At 51.2% G+C, this 25,690-nt stretch overlaps 2 protein-coding genes across 3 annotated transcripts; one reads left to right on the forward strand and one right to left on the reverse strand.

The window, feature by feature from the left end:
• Positions 1-99: 99 nt before the first annotated feature.
• TLCD3A (TLC domain containing 3A) lies at positions 100-17,156 on the forward strand. 2 transcript variants are annotated; one of them, XM_083715270.1, is made up of 6 exons: positions 100-415; positions 9,817-9,900; positions 13,016-13,229; positions 14,236-14,331; positions 15,343-16,995; positions 17,043-17,156. In XM_083715270.1, exons 1-5 carry the CDS (start codon positions 294-296, stop codon positions 15,613-15,615), a joined length of 789 nt encoding a protein of 262 aa, XP_083571396.1. In that variant the 5' UTR covers positions 100-293; the 3' UTR covers positions 15,616-16,995; positions 17,043-17,156. The 2 variants fall into 2 exon arrangements, with proteins under 2 accessions (XP_083571396.1, XP_083571395.1); XM_083715269.1 differs by lacking the exon at positions 100-415 and adding an exon at positions 9,134-9,257 and having other exon boundaries at positions 9,769-9,900.
• Positions 17,157-20,389: 3,233 nt separating this feature from the next.
• GEMIN4 (gem nuclear organelle associated protein 4) lies at positions 20,390-25,640 on the reverse strand. Its single transcript, XM_083715035.1, has 2 exons — positions 25,446-25,640; positions 20,390-23,717 (listed from the first exon to the last, which is right to left on the reverse strand). Exons 1-2 carry the CDS (start codon positions 25,630-25,632, stop codon positions 20,551-20,553), a joined length of 3,354 nt encoding a protein of 1,117 aa, XP_083571161.1. The 5' UTR covers positions 25,633-25,640; the 3' UTR covers positions 20,390-20,550.
• Between the last annotated feature and the right edge of the window lie 50 nt (positions 25,641-25,690).

Consider the following 25,690-nt stretch of genomic DNA (forward strand, 5'->3'; position numbering starts at 1 on the left):
ATTGACGCTCCTACCGGCTCAGGGGGAGGGAAGGGCCGGCCGCTGCAAAAGGCGGCCCACCGCCCGCCCCTTCCATCACTCTCTCACTATCTCTCCCGCCCGACGACGACGGCGGCGGCAGCTCCACCTCCTCTTTCGCCGCCGCCGCCGCCGCCGCCCGGCCTGCTGTTGACAAACACGGCGTTCGAGGCGGGCGTCCCGTTGGCGAGCGCCTCTTCTGTCTCCGGAGCAGATCCCCGGAGCGCCTGGGCGGCCGGCAGCCGGGGAAGGGCTCGCGGGGAGCCGGGGAAGGGATGTGGCAGACGCTGGCCTTCGGAGCTCTCTTCTTCCCGGGGCTTTTCGCAGTCTCCGTCCGCAGCCTGCGCTGGCTGGCGCCGGCATGGAGCCTCAAGGACCGGATCGTCCTCAGCGGCAGGTACCGGCTGGCACCGAGGTGGGGGAGAGAGGGAGGGAGACCGACGGGAAGCCAGAGGTGCGGGGAGGGGGGAGAGGCGGAGGAAAAGGGAAGGCATTCCACCCGGATCCTCTTATGCAACCGGATGGAGTTGAATGAAAAGCCGGCGCAAAGTTCTTGCAGGCGCGGGAAGCCGGGTCGGATCCGGCGTAAGCCCGACTCAGAGTAGACCCGCCGGCCTCAACAAGCCTCACACTGCGATCTATTAACTTCCATGTGTGTAGCCCTCGGATTGGATGCTACCCCTAGACGGCGGGTCTTTGTCCCTTTTCCCCTCTCCCTCCCCAGGCTGGAGGGATCCAGCTCTCCGTGGCCGGGATCGAGGGAGAGCGAGCAGCTGGCGCGAACTTTCAGAAACCTCTTCTCCCTCCAGGCTTGGCTGCCTGTTGCTTTGAAGAGCAAAGCCGGCTGCTTACGAGCCGCACAGGGCTCCTCGGCGGGCGGGCTTTGGGAAAAGGCAAACGGGGCCAGTTCGACCCCTTAACAATACAGAAGGATCCCATATAGCGGGTTCGGGGGAAATTGGAAGGCCCTCCGCTGTTGTTGGACTCCCTAACCATTGGCCCTGCTGTCTGCTTGGAGTTGCAATCCAACAGCATCTGAAGAGCACCAGGTTTCTCAGTCCGGGTATATCGGTTGCAAATGCAATTGCTCTAGTTTTGCTTTTTTGCCTCTTCTGTTTGGGGGATCCAGAGGGGCTTGCAGGGGGGGGAGGGAAGAGGACCCCTTAAGGCCCATGGGAGGAAGGGGAGTCTCTCCCTGCCTCCCTAAGAACAGCAACACTGGTTTAAGGGCAGGGCAAAGGCTTCCAACAGGAGTTTAAGGGCAGGGCAGCGATAAGGCAGGGACATTCCTGTCAGATGAAAGAGAAGATTGCGAGGCAGGCAAGAGACTATCTATCCTTAGGGAGCCAGAGGGAATGGCTCCTGTTGCTTAGCAACACAGCATCTGCTTTGCATGCGGAAGGTCTCAAGTTCAACCCCCAGCATCTCTGGGTAGGGCTGCCTGAAACTCTGGAGAGCTGCTGCCAGTCAGTGCAGTCAATACTGAGCTTGCATGCAGAAGGCTGCAGGTTCAATCACCAATAGCATCTCCTGCCAGGGCTGGGAAAGGCTCCCTGTCTGAAATCCCAGGGAGCTGCTGCAAGTCAGTGCATGGGGTAGGGCCCCCTGAAACTCTATAGAGAGGGGCTGCCAGTCAGTGCAGGCAATACTGAGTCAAATTTGCAGGTGGTTTTGCTCTGTAGAAGGCTGCATATGCCAAGCGAGTGAATCTCTTCATGGCACATTTTCTTCTTAAAAAAATAAATATTCATATACAGTGGTACCTTGGGTTACATACGCTTCAGGTTACATACGCTTCAGGTTACAGACTCTGCTAACCCAGAAATAGTGCTTCAGGTTAAGAACTTTGCTTCAGGATGAGAACAGAAATCATGCGGCAGCAGCGGGAGGCTCCATTAGCTAAAGTGGTGCTTCAGGTTAAGAACAGTTTCGGGTTAAGAACAGACCTCTGGAACAAATTAAGTACTTAACCCGAGGTACCACTGTAATGATATAATTGCAATTTAGGAAACAAAGGAGGAGGATCTGTGTTTGTGCAAATTCAGGCATCGGAGTCATAGGAAAGATGGCAGGAAGTTTTAGCTATGGGATACTCAATACGTTATGTGGGGGAAGTTGGGAACAGCTCTGTCTGGTGAAAAGTTGGGATGGAAATGTCTTCAAGGAACAGGACAAGAGAAGCAAGATCGTTCTGAAGCCAGATCCCCAAAGAAAGGCTTATGTTTATTGGTAGGACAGACATTTCATGGAGTTGGGACCCCAGTGGTCATCTATTCCAACCCCCTACCATCTAGTCCTGGAATTTCAACTAAAGCATCTGTGGCAGATAGTCTCTGCTTAGGGAGTCCGTTCCACTGTCAAACAGCTCCTGCTGTCAGAAAATTCTTCCTAATGTTTAGTCGGAATCTCCTTTCTTGAAACTTGAAGCCACTGGTTTGAGTCCCACCTTCTACAACAGGAGAAAACAGGCTTGATCCATCTGACAGCCCTTGAGATATTTGAAGATGGCTACCATCTCTCCGGGACGCAGGTGGCGCTGTGGGTTAAAGCCTCAGCGCCTAGGACTTGCCGATCGAAAGGTCGGCGGTTCGAATCCCTGCGGCGGGGTGCGCTCCCGCTGCTCGGTCCCAGCGCCTGCCAACCTAGCAGTTCGAAAGCACCTCCGGGTGCAAGTAGATAAATAGGGACCGCTTACCAGCGGGAAGGTAAACGGCGTTTCCGTGTGCGGCTCTGGCTCGCCAGAGCAGCGATGTCACGCTGGCCACGTGACCTGGAAGTGTCTCCGGACAGCGCTGGCCCCAGGCCTCTTAAGTGAGATGGGCGCACAACCCCAGAGTCTGTCAAGACTGGCCCGTACGGGCAGGGGTACCTTTACCTTTACCTTTACCATCTCTCCTCTCGGTCTCCTCTTTTCCAGGCTAAACAGACCCACCTCATCAGGCTTGGTCTCCACACCCCATGATAATCTTTGTCTCCCTCCTCTGCACACATTCCAGCTTGTCAATATCCTTCTTAAATTGGGGCGCCCAGAACTGTGCACAGTCTTCTAGGTGTGGTCTGACCAAGGCAGAAGAGAGCGGTACTATTCCTTCCCTTCCGGGTGGCGCTGTGGGTTAAACCACAGAGCCTAGGACTTGCTGATCAGAAGGTCGGCGGTCCGATTCCCCATGACGGGGTGAGCTCCCGTTGCTCAGTTCCTGCTCCTGCCAACCTAGCAGTTCGAAAGCATGTCAAAGTGCAAGTAGATAAATAGCTACCGCTCCAGCGGGAAGGTAAACGCCTTTTCCATGCACTGCTCTGGTTCGCCAGAAGTGGCTTAGTCATGCTGGCTTCATGACCCGGAAGCTGTACACCGGCTCCCTCGGCCAATAAAGCGAGATGAGCGCTGCAACCCCAGAGTCAGTCACGACTGGACCTAATGGTCCGGGGTCCCTTTACCTTTATTCCTTCCCTTCATCTAGGCACTAGACTTCTGTTGATGCAGCCAAGAATAGCGTTTGCTTTTTTTGCTGCAGCATCACACAATGGATCATGTCCAGCTTGTGATCCACTAAGACCCCTTAGATCCTTTTCACATGTCCTACTGGCAAGCCAGGTGTCCCCCTACCTATATATTTGTGCAGCAGCTTCTTCCTGCCTAAGTGTCCCTTATTGAAATCCATGTTAGTTTCGGCCCAGTTCTCCTGTCTGCAGAGGTAATCTGGAATCCCAATTCTCTCTTCTGCTACCCTTCCCAGCTTGGTGTCATCTGCAAATTGGATTCCACCCTCTCTCCACCGTCCTAGTTGGGGACAAAAGGAGAGTCGCTTGCGAAATGGGTTTGGGTGTTTATTTTGCTGCAGAGGAGGCTACGAGTTCGCAGGAACAGTGCCATGACCCTCACTATTACACAAGAACACAGCCTTCCGCGCAGTCAGGCTGTTGGTTTCACCCTCCTCCGTATTACTGACACTCGCTGCTGCTGGCTCTCCAGGATTCCCTGGCAGGGAGCGTTACCCAACCCTGTCTGGAGATGCCGGGGGTTGGAGCCAGGACCTTCTGCATGCCAAGCAGATGCTCTGTCACTATGGACAAGTTACAGGGAAGCAGGCAGAGGGCCTTCTCGGTGGTGGCGCCCGTCCTGTGGAACACCCTCCCACCAGATGTCAAAGAGAACAACAACTACCAGGCTTTTAGAAGACATCTGAAGGCAGCCCTCTTTAGGGAAGCTTTTAATGTTTGATGCATTGCTGTATTTTAATATTTTGTTGGAAGCCGCTCAGAGTGGCTGGGGAAGCCCAGCCAGATGGGCGGGGTATAAATAATAAATTATTATTATTATTATTATTATGGACACAGTACTTTGGCGAAGTCTCTGCCCCAATGCTCCAATTTCCCCTTGGGAGGTTGTGGCCTCTCCTTCCTTGGAGGTTTTTAAGCAGAAGTTGGATGGCCGCCATAACAACAACAACTAATAATAATAATAATAATTTATTATTTATACCCCGCCCATCTGGCTGGGCCTCCCCAGCCACTCTGGGCGGCTTCCATAGAAACCAAAAATACAGTAAAATATCACACGTTAAAAACTTCCCTGAACAGGGCTGCCTTCAGATGTCTTCTGAATGTCAGGTAGTTGTTTATCGCTTTGACATCTGCTGGAAGGGCGTTCCACAGGGCGGGCGCCACTACCGAGAAGGCCCTCTGCCTGGTTCCCTGTAGCTTTGCTTCTCACAATGAGGGAACTGCCAGAAGGCCTTCGGCGCTGGACCTCAGCATCCGGGCAGAATGATGGGGGTGGAGACGCTCCTTCAGGTATACTGGACCGAGGCCATTTAGGGCTTTAAAGGTCAGCACCAACACTTTGAATTGTGCTTGGAAACGTAATGGGAGCCAGTACAGTATTATTATTATTATTATTATTATTATTATTATTATTATTATTATTATTAATACCCTGCCCATCAGGCTGGGTTTCCCCAGCCACTCTGGGCAGCTTGCAACAACATATTAAAAATACAATAAAACATCAAACATTAAAAACTTCCCTAAAACTGCTTTAGCTGAGATTCTTGCATTGCAGGGGCTTGGAATGTGTGACTTGATTCTATCTAGCTCAGTATTCTCCATGCTAGGTGTGGGGTGCCCTCTAGGCCCCTCTGCCTGGCTCTGGGAAGTCTACCTAGGCCACACACCCTATTTTTTACCTAGCTATCAGGTGTCTTTGACCACGCCTACCGCCTGGAGAGAGAGCGGAGGTGTGTGTAATATTTATATGCATTGCCCCGCCCACTTTTGCTTCTGGCCCTGCCCACCAGCGGAACATGGCCCCCGGAAGCTTGCTTAGAAGGGAATGCGGCCCTCGTGGCTGCAAAGCCCCTGGACACAAGCTATTGTCCTGGCTGAATTGGCCCTCTTGGATCATTGGAGACCATTCAGTGAATTTCAAGGTGGCGGGATTTGAACGCAGGCCTCGCGTGCTTGACCCCAACACACTAAGCACAGCGTCACGCTAGCCTCTTACTGGGGTGTGGAATGGTTACCCCCCCACACACACACACTGGAGGAATTCACATTTAGAGGCGGTTGCAACTGACTGGTCAGTCCTGATGGCTGTTGCCTCACTTAGAAGTGCATCATTCCTCATCTCTGAAAAGAAAACCCTTTGAAGATTCAGCTCAGGACTGGTCTGGGAGGGGAGAATTCCTGTGTATTCATCACAAACCTCCCACCCAACTGTTGAAAGCAGAACTTCCCAAACCAAATTATAGGCTGCATGCTTGAGACACACAATGCTTTTTAAACATCAAAAGACTCCAGGGCACACTCAACTCCAGGGCACACTCAACTCCTACATCCATTTAACAGACTGTGTCCAAGATAATAGGCTCCTCTCCCCAAAAGGAACATACCAACCTCTCTGTGTTGTCCCAGGATGCTAATTTGGGAGTGCTTCTGGATTGGGAGACAGGAATCCTGGAGCAGGGATTCGTGCAGGGGTGCAACGGGCAGCCTCATCCTAGGGCAGGCAATTCCCTGACGTTTGGAGTGAGAGAGAACCAGTCACAGCAGGTTCAGAGGTGAGCCCGAACTTGCAGAAGAGAAGAACAGGGACTTGGCGTTGTGTTTTAAAACAGATTTCCCAACTGCACAAATGCCCCATCACACACCCGATGATAATTTTCATAACAGTCATTACAGACAAAAGCATCCTTTGCTCCTTGCTAAACATCCTGTATCAGTGGCAGCTTCTCCTTAGGGATCAGTGGTTTTTTGTGTCTGACTGCACACTAAAAATAAATCCCAGGGTATCACCCAGAGATGCGCCGGGCAGCCTCCTATGCAAAATCGCAGTTTGGCCCTGCGGGAGCCTTAGATGACAATTTGTTTCTGATCTGGGAATGCACTTCATGATTTTGAGCGAGGAGAGCCTGGAGCAGCAACCCCAGCAGAGTTGCAGCAGGGAACCTCCTCAGAAGACCCAGGCGGTTCCCTTGTTTCCACGTCTAGAGCGGGTTGATCAATCCATTCACGCCAGACACAGAGAGATTTGGTTGAGTTACCAGCATCCTGGCAAGAAACGGAATTATGACGATGTGTTTCTCTCTCCCTCTTGCATAACAACATGAGAACAGGATGGACCGGTGTGGGGAAAGTAGGTAGAGAAAAGCTTTCCTTGCCTCTCGTAACATTCGAACCCGTGGCCGGCCAATGGAGCAGAAGGTCAGGAGATTCAGGGCAGATAAAAGAAAGCCATGGTGACAATGTTATTCCTCCACAGCCAGGTGCAGTCTACCTCTGAATACCAGTTGCTGGGAATCGCAAACTCTGATTGCTGTGGTTCTCAAATCCTGCTTGGTGGCTTTGCTTGGGGACATCGTGTTGGCCACTGTCAGAACAGGATACTTGGCAGCCAGACTCCCTTTGCCTTCTTCTCCCCCCGCCCCCCCAATTTTTAAAATTCATTTTATAACACAACTAAGACAGCATCTTAAAAAGCAGAGACATCACCTTGCCAACAAAGGTCCGTATAGTTAAAGCCATGGTTTTCCCAGTATGGAAGTGAGAGCTGGACCATAAAGAAGGCTGATCACCGAAGAATTGATGCTTTTGAATTCTGGTGCTGGAGGAGACTCTTGAGAGTCCCATGGACTGCAAGAAGATCAAACCTCTCCATTCTGAAGGAAATCAGCCCTGAGTGCTCACTGGAAGGACAGATCCTGAAGCTGAGGCTCCAAGACTTTGGCCACCTCATGAGAAGAGAAGACTCCCTGGAAAAGACCCTGATGTTGGGAAAGATGGAGGGCACAAGGAGAAGGGGATGACAGAGGATGAGATGGTTTGACCAGCATGAGTTTGACCAAACTGCAGGAGGCAGTGGAAGACAGGAGTGCCTGGTGTGCTCTGGTCCAGGGGGTCAGGAAGAGTCGGACATGACTAAACGACTCAACAACAACAACTAAACAACTAAAGAACACAAACAGAAAAACAAACAATACAAACAAATTCTTGTCTTATCCTTATTTTTTCTAAACATTGTTAAGTGAGCTTCCCCAAGTCCCCTCTATCTGATTTTCATTTTACTTCATCTTTAGCAGTTTACATATATCATAATTTCTAGCTGTTTTTAAAATCACACTTTTACCATAAAAATCTTCACATATTCTCCCTTACAAATAATACTGTTATAAAATACACTATCTTCTACTTTTAACCCTACAGCCTATATCCACTTCCAGAGGTATTCTAAGATTTAAATATTAACACATTTTTTCAAATATTCTTTAAACTTCTTCCAATCTTCTTCCACCGTCTCTTCTCTCTAGTCTCGGAGTCTCCCGGTCAGTTCGGCAAGTTCCATATAGTCCATCATCTTCATCTGCCGTTCTTCGATAGTTGGTACATCTTGTTTCTTCCAATTCTTCGCTAGTAATATTCTCGCAGCTGTTGTGGCATACAGAAAAAAAGTAACATCCTTTTTGGGGGATTTCACACACACACCCACTATACCAAGTCAAAAGGCTTTTGATTTCAACACTTTTTTCAGTTCATTATAAATCCTTTCCCAGAAGTCTTACCTTGGGGCAAGTCCACCACATGTGGTAAAAGGTTCCTTACATTTCCAGCATTTATTATCATGAGTATGATACATTTTTGCTCCTTTTGCCTTCTTCTGGTGGGGAGAATGCCCCCCCACTTGCCCCAATGAATCACCCTCCACTCCTTTGGATAATAGACAATTCGTGATTTTCACCCTTTCTGCACATTTCTCGCCCCCTGCTAATTCGCACCCAACACTTACCTTTTTTAACATTTCAATGTCCAGGAAATCCTTGGAGGCATTTGGGGAAGGGAGACGCCCCGTGGCCCACTAGTAAAATCCCCCCCCATTCAAAATACCCTGGAGGTTGGCCATTATATCTCTTCTCCCACGAGTCTCCCAGCAAGACTGAGACGCAAACTGATGACTCAACGGAAGGCCAAGCTCAACCAACGACAGACCCTGCATAACCAATGTATAAATACGAGAAAGGGAAACCACTGTTTATTGACTCAACGGTATTTACTTTGTCTCTCGGGACGTGGTGACCGTGCCAATTTCAGTTTGAATTTCAGCCTTTCCCCCGCCCCACCCCAAAGTTCAAATGATAAGCTGCCAATCAGGAAGTCGCAGAATCCTGGAATTGTAGAAATGGGTCACAAAAACATCTCTGTGTCCACTTTCTTCACCCTCATTTTAGGCACCCCCTAAGTTCTAGGATGGGAACGCAGGTGGCGCTGTGGGTTAAAGCCTCAGCGCCTAGGGCTTGCGGATCGAAAGGTCGGCGGTTCGAATCCCTGCGGCGGGGTGCGCTCCCGCTGCTCGGTCCCAGCGCCTGCCAACCTAGCAGTTCGAAAGCACCTCCGGGTGCAAGTAGATAAATAGGGACCGCTTTCTAGCGGGAAGGTAAACGGCGTTTCCGTGTGCGGCTCTGGCTCGCCAGAGCAGCGATGTCACGCTGGCCACGTGACCCGGAAGTGTCTCCGGACAGCGCTGGCCCCCGGCCTCTTGAGTGAGATGGGCGCACAACCCCAGAGTCTGTCAAGACTGGCCCGTACGGGCAGGGGTACCTTTACCTTTACCTTTTAAGTTCTTGGATCCTGCAGCTCTAGCTCCGGGGAACCTGCAGCCAAGCCGTCCAGATGCTGTTAGACTCCAATTCCCATCAGCCCCTGCTGGCCAAGTCCATGGTCAGGAGAATGATGGGAGTCCAGCTACAGTGTACAGTGGTACCTCAGGTTAAGTACTTAATTCGTTCCGGAGGTCCGTTCTTAACCTGAAACTCTTCTTAACCTGAAGCACCACTTTAGCTAATGGGGCCTCCTGCTGCAGCCGCACAATTTCTGTTCTCATCCTGAAGCAAAGTTCTTAACCTGAAGCACTATTTCTGGGTTAGCGGAGTCTGTAACCTGAAGTGTATGTAACTTGAAGCGTATGTAACCCGAGGCAGCGCTGTACTGATAGTCTGCTTTAGAGTATGAGACAAGGAATCACTGAGAGAGTGCCCCAAACAAATACATATTACAGTGGTACCTCAGGTTAAGAACAGTTTCAGGTTAAGAACGGACTTTCAGAATGAATTAAGTTCTTAACCTGAGGTACCACTTTAGCTAATGGGGCCTCCCGTTGCTGCTGCGCGATTTCTGTTCTCATCCTGAAGCAAAGTTCTTAACCCGAGGTACTATTTCTGGGTTAGCGGAGTCTGTAACCTGGAGTGTCTGTAACCCAAGGTACCACTGTAGAAACATTTCCCTCGTTGACCATTGTTTTCTCCCTAGGCTGGTGTCGTCTGTCCAAGCCATGATGGCCACTCTTTCCGGGATCATTGTCATCTTCAGCTGTGAGGACGTTGTGCACGACAGGTAATTAAAGAGAGGCTTGTAAACTGAAGCCAGGTGTGCAGATCTTCATCTGCCCTTATCAGAGGACTTTCACCTGCCAGAGATAAGGATGCTTGGACTGTAGGCCTCTTCCTCCTGAACAAATCGCAGAGAGGCAGGCTTCTGAATACAGGTGTGTGGTCTCGAGATCAGGCAGCCCTTGCTGCTGGGTTTGACGTATTTCACAGAATCATACCATGGATGGGGTCCCAGGGATCATCTAGTCCAACCCGCATCCAGATTGGAATTAGGGTATGTTTGTGATGGGGAGAGGGTCCTAGTTTAGCAGAAGGAGCCAGGTTCAACCTCCATTGCCAGGTAGGACAGGTTGAGACTGCCTGCCTGAAATCCTGGGCAGCTGCTGCCAGCCAGTGCAGACAGTACTAAGTCCGATGGACCCCGTGGTCTGACTCTACAAAGGCAGCTTCCTTTGTTGCTGAGACCCGGATCCAGTCCTGGAGTGCAGGTTCTCTGACTCAGATGCCCCTGAGTTGCAGGAAGTTCTTGGAGGCTGGCGCTGCTCATAGGAAGCTGTCCATCTAGATCAATACTGCCTACACTGGCTGGTAGCAGCTCTCCGGGGTTTCAGGCAGTGGTTCAGTGTAGATAACTGCACTGGACTGGCTGGGAGCAGAGGAATGATGGGAGGAACCAGCTATGGGAACCACTAAGGCAGGCATCCCCAAACTCTGTCCTCCAGATGTTTTGGGACTACAACTCCCACCATCCCTAGCTAACAGGACCAGTGGTCAGGGATGATGGGAATTGTAGTCCCAAAGCATCTGGAGGGCCGGAGTTTGGGGATGCCTGCACTAAGGGAAGAAGGCTCAGAGCCTGGAGGTTGGTGGTGTGACAGTGATGAGTGATCAGAGGGAGAAGACTAGGAAGAGGAAGGGCTGGAAGCTGAAGAGGTAATAGATCTTAGTGAGCTGGTAGAGTCTGTGGCAGACAGAAGTGCAGAAACTGAGGCAGAAGCTAAAGCAGGGGAGTGGAATGCAGGCTAAGAGACGGGGGGCTGGTGAAGAGTCATGGGTGTCTTTCTCTCTTTCTGCAACAAGCCCCCCTCCACACGTAGCTCCCAGAACCAGAAGAGGCATGAAAAGGGCAGAGGAGAGATTGGGGACGCATAGGTGCAGTCTCCAAATAATGATAATAATAATAATAATAATTTATTATTTCTATCCTTCCAATCTGGCTGGGTTTCCCCAGCCACTCTGTGCGGCTCCCAACAACAGGGCTGCCTTCAGATGTCTTCTAAAAGTCAGATAGTTGTTTATTTCCTTGATATCTGATGGGAGGGCGTTCCACAGGGCGGGTGCCACCACCGAGAAGGCCCTCTGCCTGGTTCCCTGTAACTTGGCTTCTCACAGGGAGGGAACTGCCAGAAGGCCCTCGGCACTGGACCTCAGTGTCCAGGCTGGACAACGGGGGTGGAGACACTCCTTCAGGTCTACTGGGCCGTTTAGGGCTTTGAATTGTGCTCGGAAACATACTGGGAGCCAATGTAGGTCCGGTGTTATATGGTCTCCCAGTCACCACTCCCAGCCACTGAGTCACGATTGCTAGGAAGGGACTTAGACGGCTGTGGGGAGGTGGGGACCCTCAATCTGCAATAATAATAATAATAATAATAATAATAATAATAATAATAATAATAATAATATATTATTTATACCCTGCCCATCTGGCTGAGTTTCCTCAGCCACTCTGGGCGGCTCCCAATCGAGTGTTAAAAACAATACAGCATTAAATATTAAAAACTTCCCTAAATAGCTTCATGATGGCAGGACCTACCAGAAATGAGTTGCTGTGCCTATTAAGCCCGACACTCTTGTGCAGATTGTGGTTTTGCTAATAAAGAGTTAACTCCAACTTGCTCAGTGTGATTTACAGCTGGCTCGCTCCAGACAACAACAGCCACAGCATCTCACACAGCCGGTTGTCTGTGATGATGGGAGTTGGAGTCCAACAAGGGTCACAGATCTGCCCCCCTCCCCCAAACCTTCACTGTGTTCTCCCCCACCCACCCAAATTAACATATCTCCACTGGCTCATATTGTCTCCAAACTTCCTTTCATTTTCTCCTCCCTTCTTGGAAATATCTATTGCAAACTTCTGGGAGGAGAGACCTGAACTCAGTTGCTCAACTTTAAATGCCATGCGCACCATGTGCACCAATGGCACGCTGCCACTTTAAAATATAAGAAATAAAAATCACAAGGACTAGGAATGCTTCTCTTTTGCCGGAGAGACTGCTGGATATGAATTATTTTCTAAAGGGGTTGCGTATTGAGTTGGCTGAACTCATCCCGAGTGCAAAACACTGTCCCAGAAAAATAGGGGGAAATGTCACCACTTTTGCAGCAGGCAATTTTGACAAGGCAGGCATTGCATCATTAACTGCAAGGGAAGCTTTGCAAAACGAATTGCATCAAGGCACCAAAACAAAAAAGTACCTCTCTCCGCCCTTGAAGACCTGAAGCTGCAGATTCCACCGTTTAAAATAAAAAACAGCTTCGTGGAGGCAGGTGAGCCCTTTTAGTGGATATTAACCAGGATGCCACACAGTGCTTCCTTGTGTGGAGGCAGTCTGAATGCAAGAACAATGCCCCCCACCCCCAAGACAGCACCTGCCTGCAGCCTTGCAATCTTAGACACGACACAAGAGGAAAAAGGGATGGGGAGGGAAGAGGGGTGAAAACAAACACGCAAACCAATTCTTAAAATACAGCGGTAGTTCTTACAACAGCCAGCTGGAATGGAAACATTGGTGGGGCGGGGGGAGCTTTTGCCAAATGTTGAATCTAAAATTTCAACCCATGGTATCTGACTGAGTCCTACTTAGAGTAGACCCATTGAGAACAAGGAACCCGGGTTCTCGATGTCCCCTAACTTCAGTGGGTCTGCTGCACACAGGACTAGCATTGGCACAACCTGAAGTTTAAACCTATTATTATTATTCTTGGGACTCATGTTTCAAATTCGAAACGAGGCATGTGAAATTAGGGATTTCCAGGTCCTTGGCCCTTGGTCCATGATGCCCTTGAATGCCCGCCATTAACCCCACCCCTCTACGCTCTTCCTTCTCCCCAAACAGGCACTGGATTGCGCGTGAGTACATGTGGGTTGTGGTCTCCTACATGGCCTACGACATCTACGTCATGTACCTCTGCCACTGGCACAAGTGCGAGGAGAAAGGGGAGGCGCAACCGAAGTATTCTCTGGCCAGCGTCAAGAGCTTCCTGCAGAGAGAAAGGCTGATGGTCACTCACCACCTTTTCATCCTCATCGTCCTCACGCCAGTGGCTACGGTGAGAGCACTTCCGTTTTCTCAAGGAGTTTGGCGCGTTCTGGGTGTTAATAATAATAATAATAATTTATTATTTATACCCCGCCCATCTGACTGGGTTTCCCCAGCCACTCTGGGCAGCTTCCAACAAAACGCTAAAATACAATAATCTATTAAACATTAAAAGCTTCCCTAAACAGGGCTGCCTTCAGATGTCTTCTAAAAGTTTGGTAGTTATTTTTCTCTTTGACATCTGGTGGGAGGGCGTTCCACAGGGCGGGTGCCACTACCAAGAAGGCCCTCTGCCTGGTTCCCTGTAACTTGGCTTTTCGCCAGAAGGCCCTCGGCGCTGGACCTCAGTGTCCGGGCAGAACGACGGAGGTGGAGACGCTCCTTCAGGTATACTGGACTGAGGCCGTTTAGGGCTTTAAAGGTCAGCACCAACACTTTGAATTGTGCTCGGAAACGTACCTGTGGGCGCTCTGCCATGCTTGCTGGGAGATGCCAACCTGCGCAGGCACAAGTGTGGAAACTTCCCGGAAAGTGTCTGTAATCGCCATGATTAACTAGCAGCCTTGTATCTATGATACAAAACTGAAAGGTTTGGCTGGCCATCTTGATTCAAAATGGCGACCAGTTGTATCCAAAGGCAGCCGAAAGCCTGTTCCTTGATCTTGGGCCCACTTGCAAAATTTGGATAAAATCAGTGCTGTTTTGAAAGGTCCAGCCTGCCATCTCGATTCGCAATGGTGCCCGATTATTTTTTAAATTTCTGTATCGCTTTTTGTATTTTTAAGAAAAATCTCAGAGCGGTTAAAAAAAAGTAAAGGACACCTGACAGGCCCTGGAAGGCTGCCTGGAAGGGAATTTGGCCCTCAGACTGAAAAGCATTCCCTACTGCTCCTCACCAACGCCAGAAAGAGCTGCTTAGGGCTGCTGGGTTGCAAGCCGCTTGCACACACACACACACACACACACACACACACACACAAAAATCCTGAAATTCTCTCCCCTGCTTTCGTCCACAGCACTTCAGAGGTGAGCTGGGAGACTTCTTCGTCGGCTGCATCTACACGGCTGAGCTGAGCACCCCCTTTGTATCGCTGGGCAAGATCCTGTTGCAGGTAAAACCGCAACCCCAGGCTTTCTCAGACACTCGGGGTCCGATACCCGTTTCTTCTACTCCCTGGTTAAAAGCAGAGGTGTGCTTTGCTCTGAGGCTCAGGCAGTTGTGTTTCTGATGGCAAAAGACACAATTTCCTGCCATCGCAATCACCTGCCTTCATTTCTCCACAAGTCACTGGTTGTTGTTTTTTTAATGAAAAACAAAAGCAGTGCAAAGCAGCACAATCATGCAGAGAAGCAACAGGCACCCCCTCAAGAGAGATGCTAAATGCACTGTACCAGTGACTCAGAAACATATTGCAAATGGAGAACTGAGTTGTCCTACACAAATGAGGAGGATGTTGCTGGAAATATGGTGTGTGGTTTTATAATTTGTTGGAAGCCACCCAGAGTGGCTGGGGCGACCCAGTCAGATGAGGATTATTAATACAGTGGTACCTCGGGTTAAGAACTTAATTTGTTCTGGAGGTCCGTTCTTAACCTGATGTACCACTTTAGCTAATGGGGCCTCTCGCTGCCGCTGCTGCACCGCTGGAGCATGATTTCTGTTCTCATCCTGAAGCAAAGTTCTTAACCTATTTCTGGGTTAGCAGAGTCTGTAACCTGAAGCGTCTGTAACCTGAAGCATCTGTAACCCAAGGTACCACTATAATAATTTCCACAGCTCTAGGGTATTCTGGTTGTTGTTGTTGTTTAAATACAGTGGTACCTTGGGTTAAGTACTTATTCGTTCCAGAGGTCTGTTCTTAACCTGAAGCTGTTCTTAAACTGAGGTACCGCTTTAGCTAATGGGGCCTCCCGCTGCTGGAGCACGATTTCTGTTCTCATCCTGAAGCAAAGTTCTTAACCTGAGGTAATATTTCTGGGTTAGCGGAGTCTGTAACCTGAAGCGTCTGTAACCTGAGGTACCACTGTAATAGTTTCCACAGCTCTAGGGTTTTCTGGTTGTTGTTGTTGTTGTTTAGATAGCTGTATATAACTGTTTTCACCTCCCGCTTTCTCTTCCCCAGCTGAAAATGCAGGATTCGGCCTTGCACAAAGTCAACGGCGTTCTCATCCTGGTGACCTTCTTCCTCTGCCGCATTGTCCTCTTCCCCTTCATGTACTGGGCCTACGGCCGCCAGGCCGGCCTCCCCATCTACAAAGTGCCTTTCCACATCCCCCTCCACTGCAACGTGGCCAACGCCCTGCTCATTGCCCCTCAGCTCTACTGGTTCGCCCTCATCTGCCGCAAGGCCCTGCGGCTGTACAGAGCCCCGCCGGCCCTGGACCGAGCCCGATAATGGCGGCCTGAGACCTGCTCCCTGTCGGCTGGGTCCTGCCCGTCCCGACCTTCTGCGCCAGCCTCTGGGGAGAGACCTCTCAGTCGGGATGCCGTGGGCTTTGCCCAGGAGTGACAGGCAAACGACCTCTGCAGGTGGCCCCTGGGTGAAATCCGGTTGCCATACGGTGCCAGCAAGGCCGGGTTGCTTTTTGTTTTGTTCTGTTCTGAGGAGTCCACTGCCAGAAGATTGCTGCTGGATCCGGCCACCCACACACCTCGCCCAGCACCCCGTTCTCACGTTCGCACCCGCCAAGGTGCTCAAAATGGGCCGGGACTGCTGGAAGCTGCTTCCAGTTTGCAGGATGGGGGCAGCGTGCCAGGATCCGGTCCCCTGCCAGCGCTGGCCTCTCTTGGGACAAAAGGGTGGGCAGAAAGGGGGCACTGGGTACGCCGGCTGTAGGTTTCTCGGTGGCTTCAGTGAAATCGAGGGTTTATTGCTTCTCAAGTCATGCTCTGAATAGGAGCAAGGAAATGACCCCCCCCCCATTATACTGCTGAAGTGAAGAAGGCCGGGGGGGGGGCAGATAACCCAGAGTACATTTTCCGCAGGGGAGGACTGTGAACTGTTTCGTCCCAGGACTTGAATCGTGGGCTTGGGACCCAAGTGCCGGTTTGGCAAAATCAAGCTGTCTTTTCACCCACTCCCTGAGCTGTAAAAATGAGGAGGGTATGGATTCTATGCTGGGGAAGAAAATGGGGCATTGGGCAGCCTGGTCATAATATTTTTTGGGGGGGGAATGACCAGGCAGTGGGAGGTTGGTGTGGGGATCCCCCCCTCTCGTGACCTGGTCTCGGGGCCAAATCAAATGTGTTGGTGTTTTTTTGTCCTGCCTGTAAGATGAGTATTTTTGTCGAGACCCTGCAGGGGTCGGCCTAAAATCTCTGCACCAGCAGTGCCAGCACCACACGGGTAAACTTCCCCACACAATTCGCACCCGACTCCACGTTGACGGTGGCCCTCTGTTTGGAACACAAGAAGTCTGCCGCAGGTGGAGCTTGGGTCCAACCCAGGGGTAGTTCGGCTGGTAGAGCATGAGACTCTTAATCTCAGAGTCGGGGGTTCAAGCTCCGCCCCACCTTGGGCAAAAGAAATCCTGCATTGCACGGGGTCCGACTAGATGACCCTTGTTGTCCCTTCCAGCTCGACAATTCTATGAAAAGCCATGGTCTGCCAGATGGGGCTGGACTACAACTCCCATCATTCCCTTGGCCATTGACCACGCTGGCTTCTGGGAGTTGGAGTCCAGCAGCATTTGGTTCCCCCATCACTGGTGCAATCCATTTTCCTACAGCGGTGTTCCCCCCCCCCCCATCACTTCTTGTGCCCATTTTCTTTCTGGTCAAGCTGGGGGGGGGGTCTTTAGACCCTGGCACAGCTTGGCCAAGAAGTAGCTGGTCTTTTTTCTACCTCCTTGTTTATGTCTGATCTTTCCGGAACGCCTTTGCAAGTACCACGTTGGAGCAGCCTTCGGATTGATGCGGCTATAACATCTCCTTAAGCCAGCGTGGTGTAGTGGTTCAGAGGAGTGGACTTGTAATCTGGGGAACCGGGTTCGCTTCCCAGCTCTTCCACATGCAGCTGCTGGGTGACCTTGGGCCAGTCACACTTCTCTGAAGTCTCTCAGCCCCGCTCACCTCACAGAGTGTTTGTTGTGGGGGAGGAAGGGAAAGGAGAATGTTAGCCACTTTGAGAATCCTTTGGGTAGTGGTAAAGCGGGATATCAAATCCAAACTCCTCTTCCTCCTCCTCCTCCTCCTCCTCTTTTTCTTAACAAACCGGCGTCTCCTCTGAGATTGTGGTGCTCTCCAGAGGTCCCCAAACTTCAGAAGCGCCTTTCACTTCACCAGAAGTGGCTTTTTACTGCCAACAGTGTTGGGACACCACAGCCAGCCTGCCTAGCAGCCAGTGATAAGCTTCATCCTCCACAACTGTGCCTCATCCCCTTTTAAAGACAACCAATATGGCCGCCCTCACGACAACTTAGGGGAGCGAATTCCATAGCGGTGCTGGGCAAAGTTCTTTCCGCTCGGTTTTCCAGCTCTTAACTTCATTAGACGTCCCCACTGGATTCTAGTGCAGTGGTTTACCTCAATTGTTGAACGTAATCCATTCCGGAAGACCGTTCGACTTCCGAAATGTTTGACAACCGAGGCACAAAGGGCAGTCTGCAACATCAAAGGAGAAAATTGGGAGGGGGGGGACTCACCAGAAGCCATTCGATTTCCAAAAATCATTTGAAAATGGAAACAATTCTGGGTTTTCGACGAAAACCACAACGTTCGGCTTCTAAGACGCTCGAAAACCGAAGTACCACTGTATTTGGGGAGGTTTTCTTCCTCATATCTACTGTTCTCCACACTGTGCATTGTGGAGAACAGAAGATGGGGAGGTTATCTTCTCCTCTACCTCATATAACCCTTCTTTTTTTACTTCCTAAACTAAACCCTCACCCCCAAATGCTGTCGCTTTTCCTCGTTGTGGAGTCCCTCAGAAACCTCAAATCTCTTCGCACAGTCCTTTTCAGAGATGATGGGAACTATTGTCTGTCGACAGCCCCCATGTGGCCCACCCAGGCCAGAAGCTCTGACCATGCCTATATGTCCCAAACTGTCCTTTATTAATATTATTTTCCTTGAGACCAATAAGGTGCCTTGTGTACAACAGGACGGGGAACAGCCCTCAAATGTCTCTGAAATTGCACAAATCCCAGGAGATATTTTCCTTTCCCCTCAGCCAACTCGCTGGTTTACAATATCTGCTCCAATATGCCCGAGTGTCGTTTTTATTTGAAAGGAAGGTCATATGACAGGGATATGAGAGGTTGAGAGAACAGCAAACTCCATCCCTGTTCTACGATATTTAAATGCTGTCTTTTGACTTCCAAACGATGCTACGAGACGTGGTCAGACGTGCCAAACATCTTAAGAATGCCTTTTGAAGTCTCCTGGTGGAATCGGCAGCAGGGAGGCCGACAGAAGCATGTTTCCCTCCCTGGGAACCTTCAACGTTATATTGCAAAACCAGAAAGGAATGTACTGTAAATAAGTATTCACTGTGTCCCTCATAACCAGAGGATTCTACGGGTTTTGGGTTCTCCAAAAGATCACAAACAAGTGCCTAGGAGATGCCCAAAACATTATAACCACTTGCAGCGTTTACACACTACTCTTTAGGGGACAGCGTCAAGCAACTCTTTTGGACAAGTCTCCTCTCACTGTGACACAACCCTGCCAAAATGGGTGAGGAAGGAAAAAAAGAGAGACTCCATATTAAATGGTTTTGTCACTGGATTCACTGTTTTCTCCTGCAAGACTACAAGCCTACAAATAAAAGATAACCTGTTGAGAAATTTGAATTGTTGACTTGTTCAGTGCTCGAAATATGCCAGGCGCATTTTTTGACCAAGTGAAGATACCTAGGGGCCAGGATGGTGCCTGATGTCTCCACAACCTGGAGATACGTGCCTGGGGATCACTGGATCTTGACCATGGGTAGGCAAACTAAGGCCTACCTTTTGAACCATGAAGCTCTGCTGGTTAAGGATTTAGGAAAACCCTAAAATCAGGTGTAACGGACAACTGATTAAAAACCTAGAGCTAGGGAGGTGAAAGACAAGCCTTAAAAAACCGGCCCAACTAAGAGTGCAAATACAAGGAACCCTTCAAATTAAGTGCCCATGTGCATTTTAGATTGGCATTTTCTTTTTGATCACTTTTTGTGGCAATGCTTTGGTTCTGCGCTGCCTCAACTTTTGCAGAGAATGCCTGGACAAGTCATACAGTGAAACCCTTTGTGCTTCTTGCAGAGGCTTTAGCTGTTAAATTATGTTGTGCAGAGGGGAATATTGGGTGCCTAACCATTTTAGGATAACCATTGTTTTGCTGTTACAGGAGAGACCACCAACAGGTGACTGCGTTCTGCCGGAAAGTTTCTCCTCCAAGCCCCAGAAATAGTAGCTCATGCCACAAAAACTCTCAGCAGGGTTTGCAGTGAGTTACAGAACAGATAAATTAATGGGCCCAAGTCAAGCCAAGTCCATTAATTTCAGCAGGTTTGCTCTGCACATGGTTAATGTTGCATACTAGCCAGAGATTTCAAAACATCTCAGTTCTCTCAGTGTTAAGTCTATAAAATCACCTTGAGACCTATGTAAAAGGCGATTGATAAATGAATTGGTAACGACAAGCTGCATCCAACATTCGTCCTACTCTGAGTAAACCCACTGAAATTAAAGGATGTGACTAGCTTAAGTGCTTCAGTTTCAGGAGTCTGAGTTGAATTTAGTAGGAGATACACTCCAATAATCACAAAATAACAACAAACAGGGATTGCAAAAATGCTTATATCCCATCTTGACCACGGAGGTCATCTGAAGGAGTGTTGTGGATCATCCCCCAAGTCAGCGAGTCTCATTTGAAAACGGCTACGGCAGCTTTCAGTGCCATGGGCCCAGTCCTGTGGAACTCTCTGCCACTGGAGACTCACCAGGTACCTTCTCTGCCAACTTTTAAGCACCTGCTGAAAAAAAAATTCAATTCCACCAGGACTATGGAGGTAATTAAGAGTGCATACTTCCACAAAGCTTTGCTGGTGCTCGTTTTAAAGGTTTTTTTGTGCTTTTACAATACACGTTTTCCTTGCTGTAAACCACTTGGATATGTATATTTATGTATATGGCAGCATACAACTATTCCCACAAATAAATACTGATTAGCCGGTTGCGAAAACCATCAAAGTGATAAAAAGGTTTATTATAGAGGTTCCAAATCTCCCACCCTGCTCCTTTGGGGAGAGACGCCTGCAGAACGAACCAGGGTCCTGAGGTTCAGAAGGCACCTTCAACTCCGTACGGACCGCGCAACCCGCTTCCCAGTTCTCGAACCGCGGCCGGCTTCACAGCTTCCGGAGCTTCTGGAGGAGCATCGTTCGCAGCTCCTTGTTGGTGACGTTCTCCGTGATGGACTCCAGGAAGTGCCTCTCGTTGGCCTTCCTCAGGGCACTGCCGAGAGCCTCGTCGGCGTCGTAGAGCATCTCGTACTGCGAGAGGATCTCCAGGGAGAGGAGGAGGAGGGGCTCGCCCGTGCCGTCGTCCGGCAGCATGGCGGCCACGTGGAGGGCGTGGCAGAAGATCTGGACGTAGACGAAGGACAGCTCTCGCGTCACGTTGTTCTTCTCCTGAGCCGGTTGCCACTGATTCCGGGCAATGCCCTTGACCGAACCCAGCAGATCAGACACGGCGAGGCAGTACAGCCGGGCCACGTGCCTCCACGCCTCTGCCGGCAGCCAGGTGGAGCCGCTGGCGCCACAGAGGAACTGGAAGGCCCTCAGGAGAAGAACCGAGAACTGGAGGTGGTGGGCAAACGGGCGGAAGTTCAGCAAGGGCAGGAACTGGACGTACTCCAGTGAATATGGCACGTACAGCACTTCTTGATCTAGAAGGCTCTGAACCACGCCAACCAGCCTCCGCCACTCACTGTGGGTGCACCAAGGGAAGACCTGGACAAGAGCCACCAGGAAGCCTTTGCTGAAGAGGTTGACCTCCTCGGGGTTGTCCACATTGACCGTGAGCAGCGCCAGCATCTCCTCCTGCAAGGCAGCAGAGACACAGCAGCACTCCATCCAGGCCAGCAGGCCACTGCCCGCGCCATAATTCGGGAGCGGGCAGGACGTCCACTCGCCCTCCGGGAGCTTGCAGACCTCAAAGAGCGTGGCCGGGACCTCGTTCTTGAAGTGCTCCCCGTAGATGCTCTTCAGGCGGAGGCCGATGGTCCAGTCCAAGGCTGCCACCTTCTTGTGCAGCCAAGCCACCGACTGCGCCCACAGCTCGGGTGACAGGGAGTCCTTCTGCGCCAAGAGGGCGCCGCAAAGCTGAGCTAGGTTGGCGGCCACCAAGTCCTTGGCTTCCAAGGAGAGGCAGTGCTGGTCTTGCGGCTCGTGCCAGTACTGGGCAAAGCCGTCGAGGAGCTTGCAGAGGCAGAAGAGGAGAGGGAAAGGGTGGCAGCTGTGGAGCCAGCTGCCCTCCTCGGCGGGCAGTGGCACTTTGAGGACTTTGTTGAGGATCTGCAGGCACAGCTCGACACAAGGGGATCCTGCCTTCAGGAAAGGGAGGACGAGGGCCTGCGTCACCTCTGCCGGAGAGAGGAGAGGCCTTGCTGCGCTCGGCTGCAAGAGATAAACCAAGAACTCCAGGAACTGCTCCTTCTCCTTGGGCGACGAGAGGCGGTCCCAGACGGCTTCTTTCAGGCAGCCCAGCAGCAGGCTGACAGGCGCTTCCTCCGAGTCCAGAGTCTCCCGGAAGCTCAGAGCCGGGAAGGAACACAGGATCTCTGCCAAGAACTGGTGCGTCCCCAGATTGGCCACGGCTAAGTTGCTCATTTTCTTGATGGTGGCCTCCGGGTTGAGGATGACCAGCCGGGACACGGAAGCCACGGCCTTCTTCAAGCCTTCTCCGGAGGCGCTCTGGATGATCTGGTTGAAGGCCACGTTGAGGTCCTCCTGGAACCCCTCCGAGAAAGCCGGAGACACCTTAGAGAGGCCCCGCCTGCCCCAAGCAGCCAAAACGCCCCAAATCACTTTGTTCTTTTCGGGCAAGGGGAGGTCTATGTAGCAGTCCAGCAGGACCCTCGCCACCGTGGCTTGCTGCTCCTGCTTCCCAGAGGGGTCGGCAGACGCCAATGTCTCCAGCAATTTCGAGACCAGCTCTGGTTCCCGGAACAGGTCTTTGTTCCGAACGAGGCAAGCGACCCAGTCGTCTGTGAACGCCCAGCTTTTCTCCGAAGCGAAAAGGGAGCACACCTCTTGGTGCCTGTCCATCTTTTTCTCGATGACCACCATGGCCACCGATGGCAGGAGGTCGCCACCGGCGCTCTTGCCCCACAGCTCAGGGCTCACTTTCTTCAAGAAGCCTGCGATGAGGCCACCGAGCGCCGACATCTCCTGTGCCGCATCTCTGTTGTGGTCTTCCTGCTTGGAGCAGTCCGCCAGCTTCTTCTTGAGAGAGGCCAGGGCCTCCAGGAGCCGGTAGCTCTCGTAGCAGATCTGCTGGGGGTCGTTGAGCAACTCCTGCAGAGCGGGGGACCACTCCTCCAGCAGGGCCCGGAGGAAGCCCACATCGACGGGCAACGCTTCGCCCGGCGGCCTCGCGGCGTTCAGCAAGCTGATGCTCCTCTCCGCCTCTTTCACCTGCTCACTCAGTTCCTGCTTGCTGTATCGACCATCGCAGTCGCTGCTCCAGAGTGTTACCACGGAGGAGATCTTCTCCAAATAAGCCTGGACCGGCAGCGAGTCTGCCTCACGCTGCGCCGCGAGCGACACGGACAGCACATCTGCCAGGTTGGCGAGAGCGTGGCATTTCATCCTGGCTGGGTTGACGTTCTCCTTGATGAGCTTCAACCCTTCGGTCAAGACCGGGAGGACGCCAGCGGCCACGGAGGAACCTAGCAAAGAAGGGGCGTCACTCTTGAATCTCTTTGGGGGCTGCCCTACCTCGTCAGGCTCCAAGAGATACTGGTGGGACACCGAGCGGAAGAGGAGCATCAGCCTGTCCTCCTGTCCCTCCTGATGCCTCAGGATTTCCCACCAAACGTCCAAGAAGAATGAGACGTCGGCCGGGGAAGTCTCGTTGGCCACGTACCCCACAAAGGTCTCCAGCTCCTTCCGGCAGACGTGTTCCGGCAACACCAGCAGAAGCTGGGCGAACAGCCGCGGGGCGTTGATAGCCTTGAAGAGCTCAAAGAGGACCGTGTGGTTGATCTCCGGGATCATGTTGCTGGCAGAGAAGAAGACATCTTCCTTCCATCTCTGGTTGGCTGAGACGGAGGGCGACGAGAGGAGGATCTTGGACCAGAGGACCACGGCGGCTTTCCGCTTCCAGGCGCCGGGCTCGGGCGGGTACGATGAATGGGACGTGCAGATCTCTTCCAGGGCGTCGATGATGGGCTTCCCCACTTGGGGCCAGTCGGACTTGGCCAACTCCGACAGCGGTTTGGGGTGGCAGATGCTGGAAGCCAGCAGGAACCCCCCGTGCAACACACTCAGTTCTCCGCAGATGGTCACCGGCCCTGTTTGAGCAAAGACAGGCATACTGAGAAGGCAAAGACCTGCATTTATCCATCCAGCCCTATACGGCCCACTCTGACTGGCAGCAGCACTTTTCGGTCCTGGCAGAGACACATTGGAAGCTGCCTTATATAGGGTCACACCACTGGGTCCAACTAGCTCAGTACTGCCCACACTGATTGGCAGCCGCTCTCCAGGGCTACAGGGAGAGGCAAACTCCCAGCCCTATCTGGAGTTGCTGGAGAATGAACCTGGGACTTTCTACATGCCAGAAAGACGCTCTGCTGCTGAGCCCGAGACCTTCCCACCTACACCACGATCCTTTGAGCTGGAAGCGTGGAGGTTCGAACCCAAGACCCTTCTGTGACAAACAGTGTTAGTCAACAGGACTTGTATGGAATAGATTTTTCAGAGTGGCAGCACCCAGACTCTGGAACTCCCTGCCTCTTGATGTTAGACAGGAGCCTTGGCTGCATTCTTTTCGCCACCTGCCAAAAACTATTTACATTTAGGCGAGTGTTCCGGGGGTTGGGCATACATTTGAATTCGTTTTAGCTTAACAGCCAGTTTAAATTATATTTTCAATTTTTTAAGAAACACTTTTTATTTCTACCTATCGTTTTAATGTATATTTTTGATGTGGGGTGAGGTTATCTTTGGTAAACGCCTTATGAGATTTTGCTTACAGTTAAGTGGAAGACAAGTGTTTCACAATAAAATAAAGAAAACAGATAAGGCCGTTGAGCACACCTGCTGCAGAGTGTGGCAGATTTTATTTTATTTTAAAAGGAACTAAAGGGGGGAAAGGAGCATTTGAGCTCAGGCAGAGTGCCTTCTGAAAGCCAACCGGGTTGTTCTGTCTGCTTTAGAGAAGAAGGAACTTATCAATGCTTTTGAACACGTGCAAAGTTCTTCTCCCCTCTGAAGGGCACCATCGTTTCTTCAAGAAAGCAGATAGACAAGGAAAGAAGGATGGTAACAGTAATTCTCTTAATAGCCACCATCACCTACTTTGTCATCATCTAGCGGACAATCACAACAACCCTGCAGATAAGGCAGTCAGTCTTATAATATTCCAGGGATGGAGTGACTGAGCGAGACAGACACCTGGCTTTGCTTAAGCCTCCAACTTTTTGGGACTACAACTCCCATCATCCTTAGCTAACAGGACCATTGATCAGGGATGATGGGAATTGTAGTCCCAAAAACAGCTGGAGGGCTGAGTTTCATAAAACTGCTTGATGGTTTATACCTGTGTGTGTGTGTGTGTGTGTGTGTGTGTGTGTACGTACGTACGTACAGACAGACAGACAGACAGACAGACACACACACACCTCAAAACGGTTCACACACACAAAAAAGAACAATAACATTGTAAGGTTAAAAGCAGCTATTTAAAATATCCAGAAGAGTATTAAAATAGACGATAAGCTTAAAGCACACAAAACAAGCGTCCACTGAATACACTTCTGGTTGGGCTTCCTTAAAATGTTTTCCCCCCCAAGCTCTGAAAAGAGGACAGTAGGAAGCCAGTTCAAAAGTGTGCGTGTTGCCCTCGCTAAAAGACTGATTTCTTAGAAATGCGCTCCTTGGCAGGAAAAGCCGCTTAAGAAAACCCAAGTCCTACTCAGTGCAGAACACCCTGAAACGAACTGGGCCCCGTTCATTCCAAAGGGGTCTACTCCGAGTAGCTGGAAGCGAGAGAGGAAAGCCAGCAGCCACCCAACTACCTAGCTCCATGGCTTCGGGGCTGCCTCCTAGCCCGGCTCCGGCAGGCGAGGGGAAGGCGGCATGGCCGAGAGCGGGGCTCCTCCGCCGCCTGCCCGCGCCGGGATCCTCGACGGCGGCAGCAGCGGCTCGGGCGACGGCGCCCTCCGGGGCTCCGCAGTTGGAGACGGCGGCGGCGGCGCCGTCCATTGTGCGCTCAGGGCGCACGGCACAAAGCTTTGGAGAGGGGCGCACGGGCAGGCTCGCC

This window comes from Podarcis gaigeae (genome assembly GCF_964106915.1).
Source record: "Podarcis gaigeae genome assembly, chromosome: 15".
NCBI classification, from domain to species: domain Eukaryota; kingdom Metazoa; phylum Chordata; class Lepidosauria; order Squamata; family Lacertidae; genus Podarcis; species Podarcis gaigeae.

Coding starts and splice junctions, on each gene's coding strand:
- TLCD3A (XM_083715269.1), top strand. CDS start 9,181: ATGCTGTTAGACTCCAATTCCCATCAGCCCCTGCTGGCCAAGTCCATG. Junction 9,901..13,015: donor GAGGACGTTGTGCACGACAG/GTAATTAAAGAG, acceptor CTCCCCAAACAG/GCACTGGATTGCGCGTGAGT. Junction 13,230..14,235: donor TCCTCACGCCAGTGGCTACG/GTGAGAGCACTT, acceptor TTTCGTCCACAG/CACTTCAGAGGTGAGCTGGG.
- GEMIN4 (XM_083715035.1), bottom strand. CDS start 25,632: ATGGACGGCGCCGCCGCCGCCGTCTCCAACTGCGGAGCCCCGGAGGGC. Junction 23,718..25,445: donor CCCCGAAGCCATGGAGCTAG/GTAGTTGGGTGG, acceptor TTGCTCAAACAG/GGCCGGTGACCATCTGCGGA.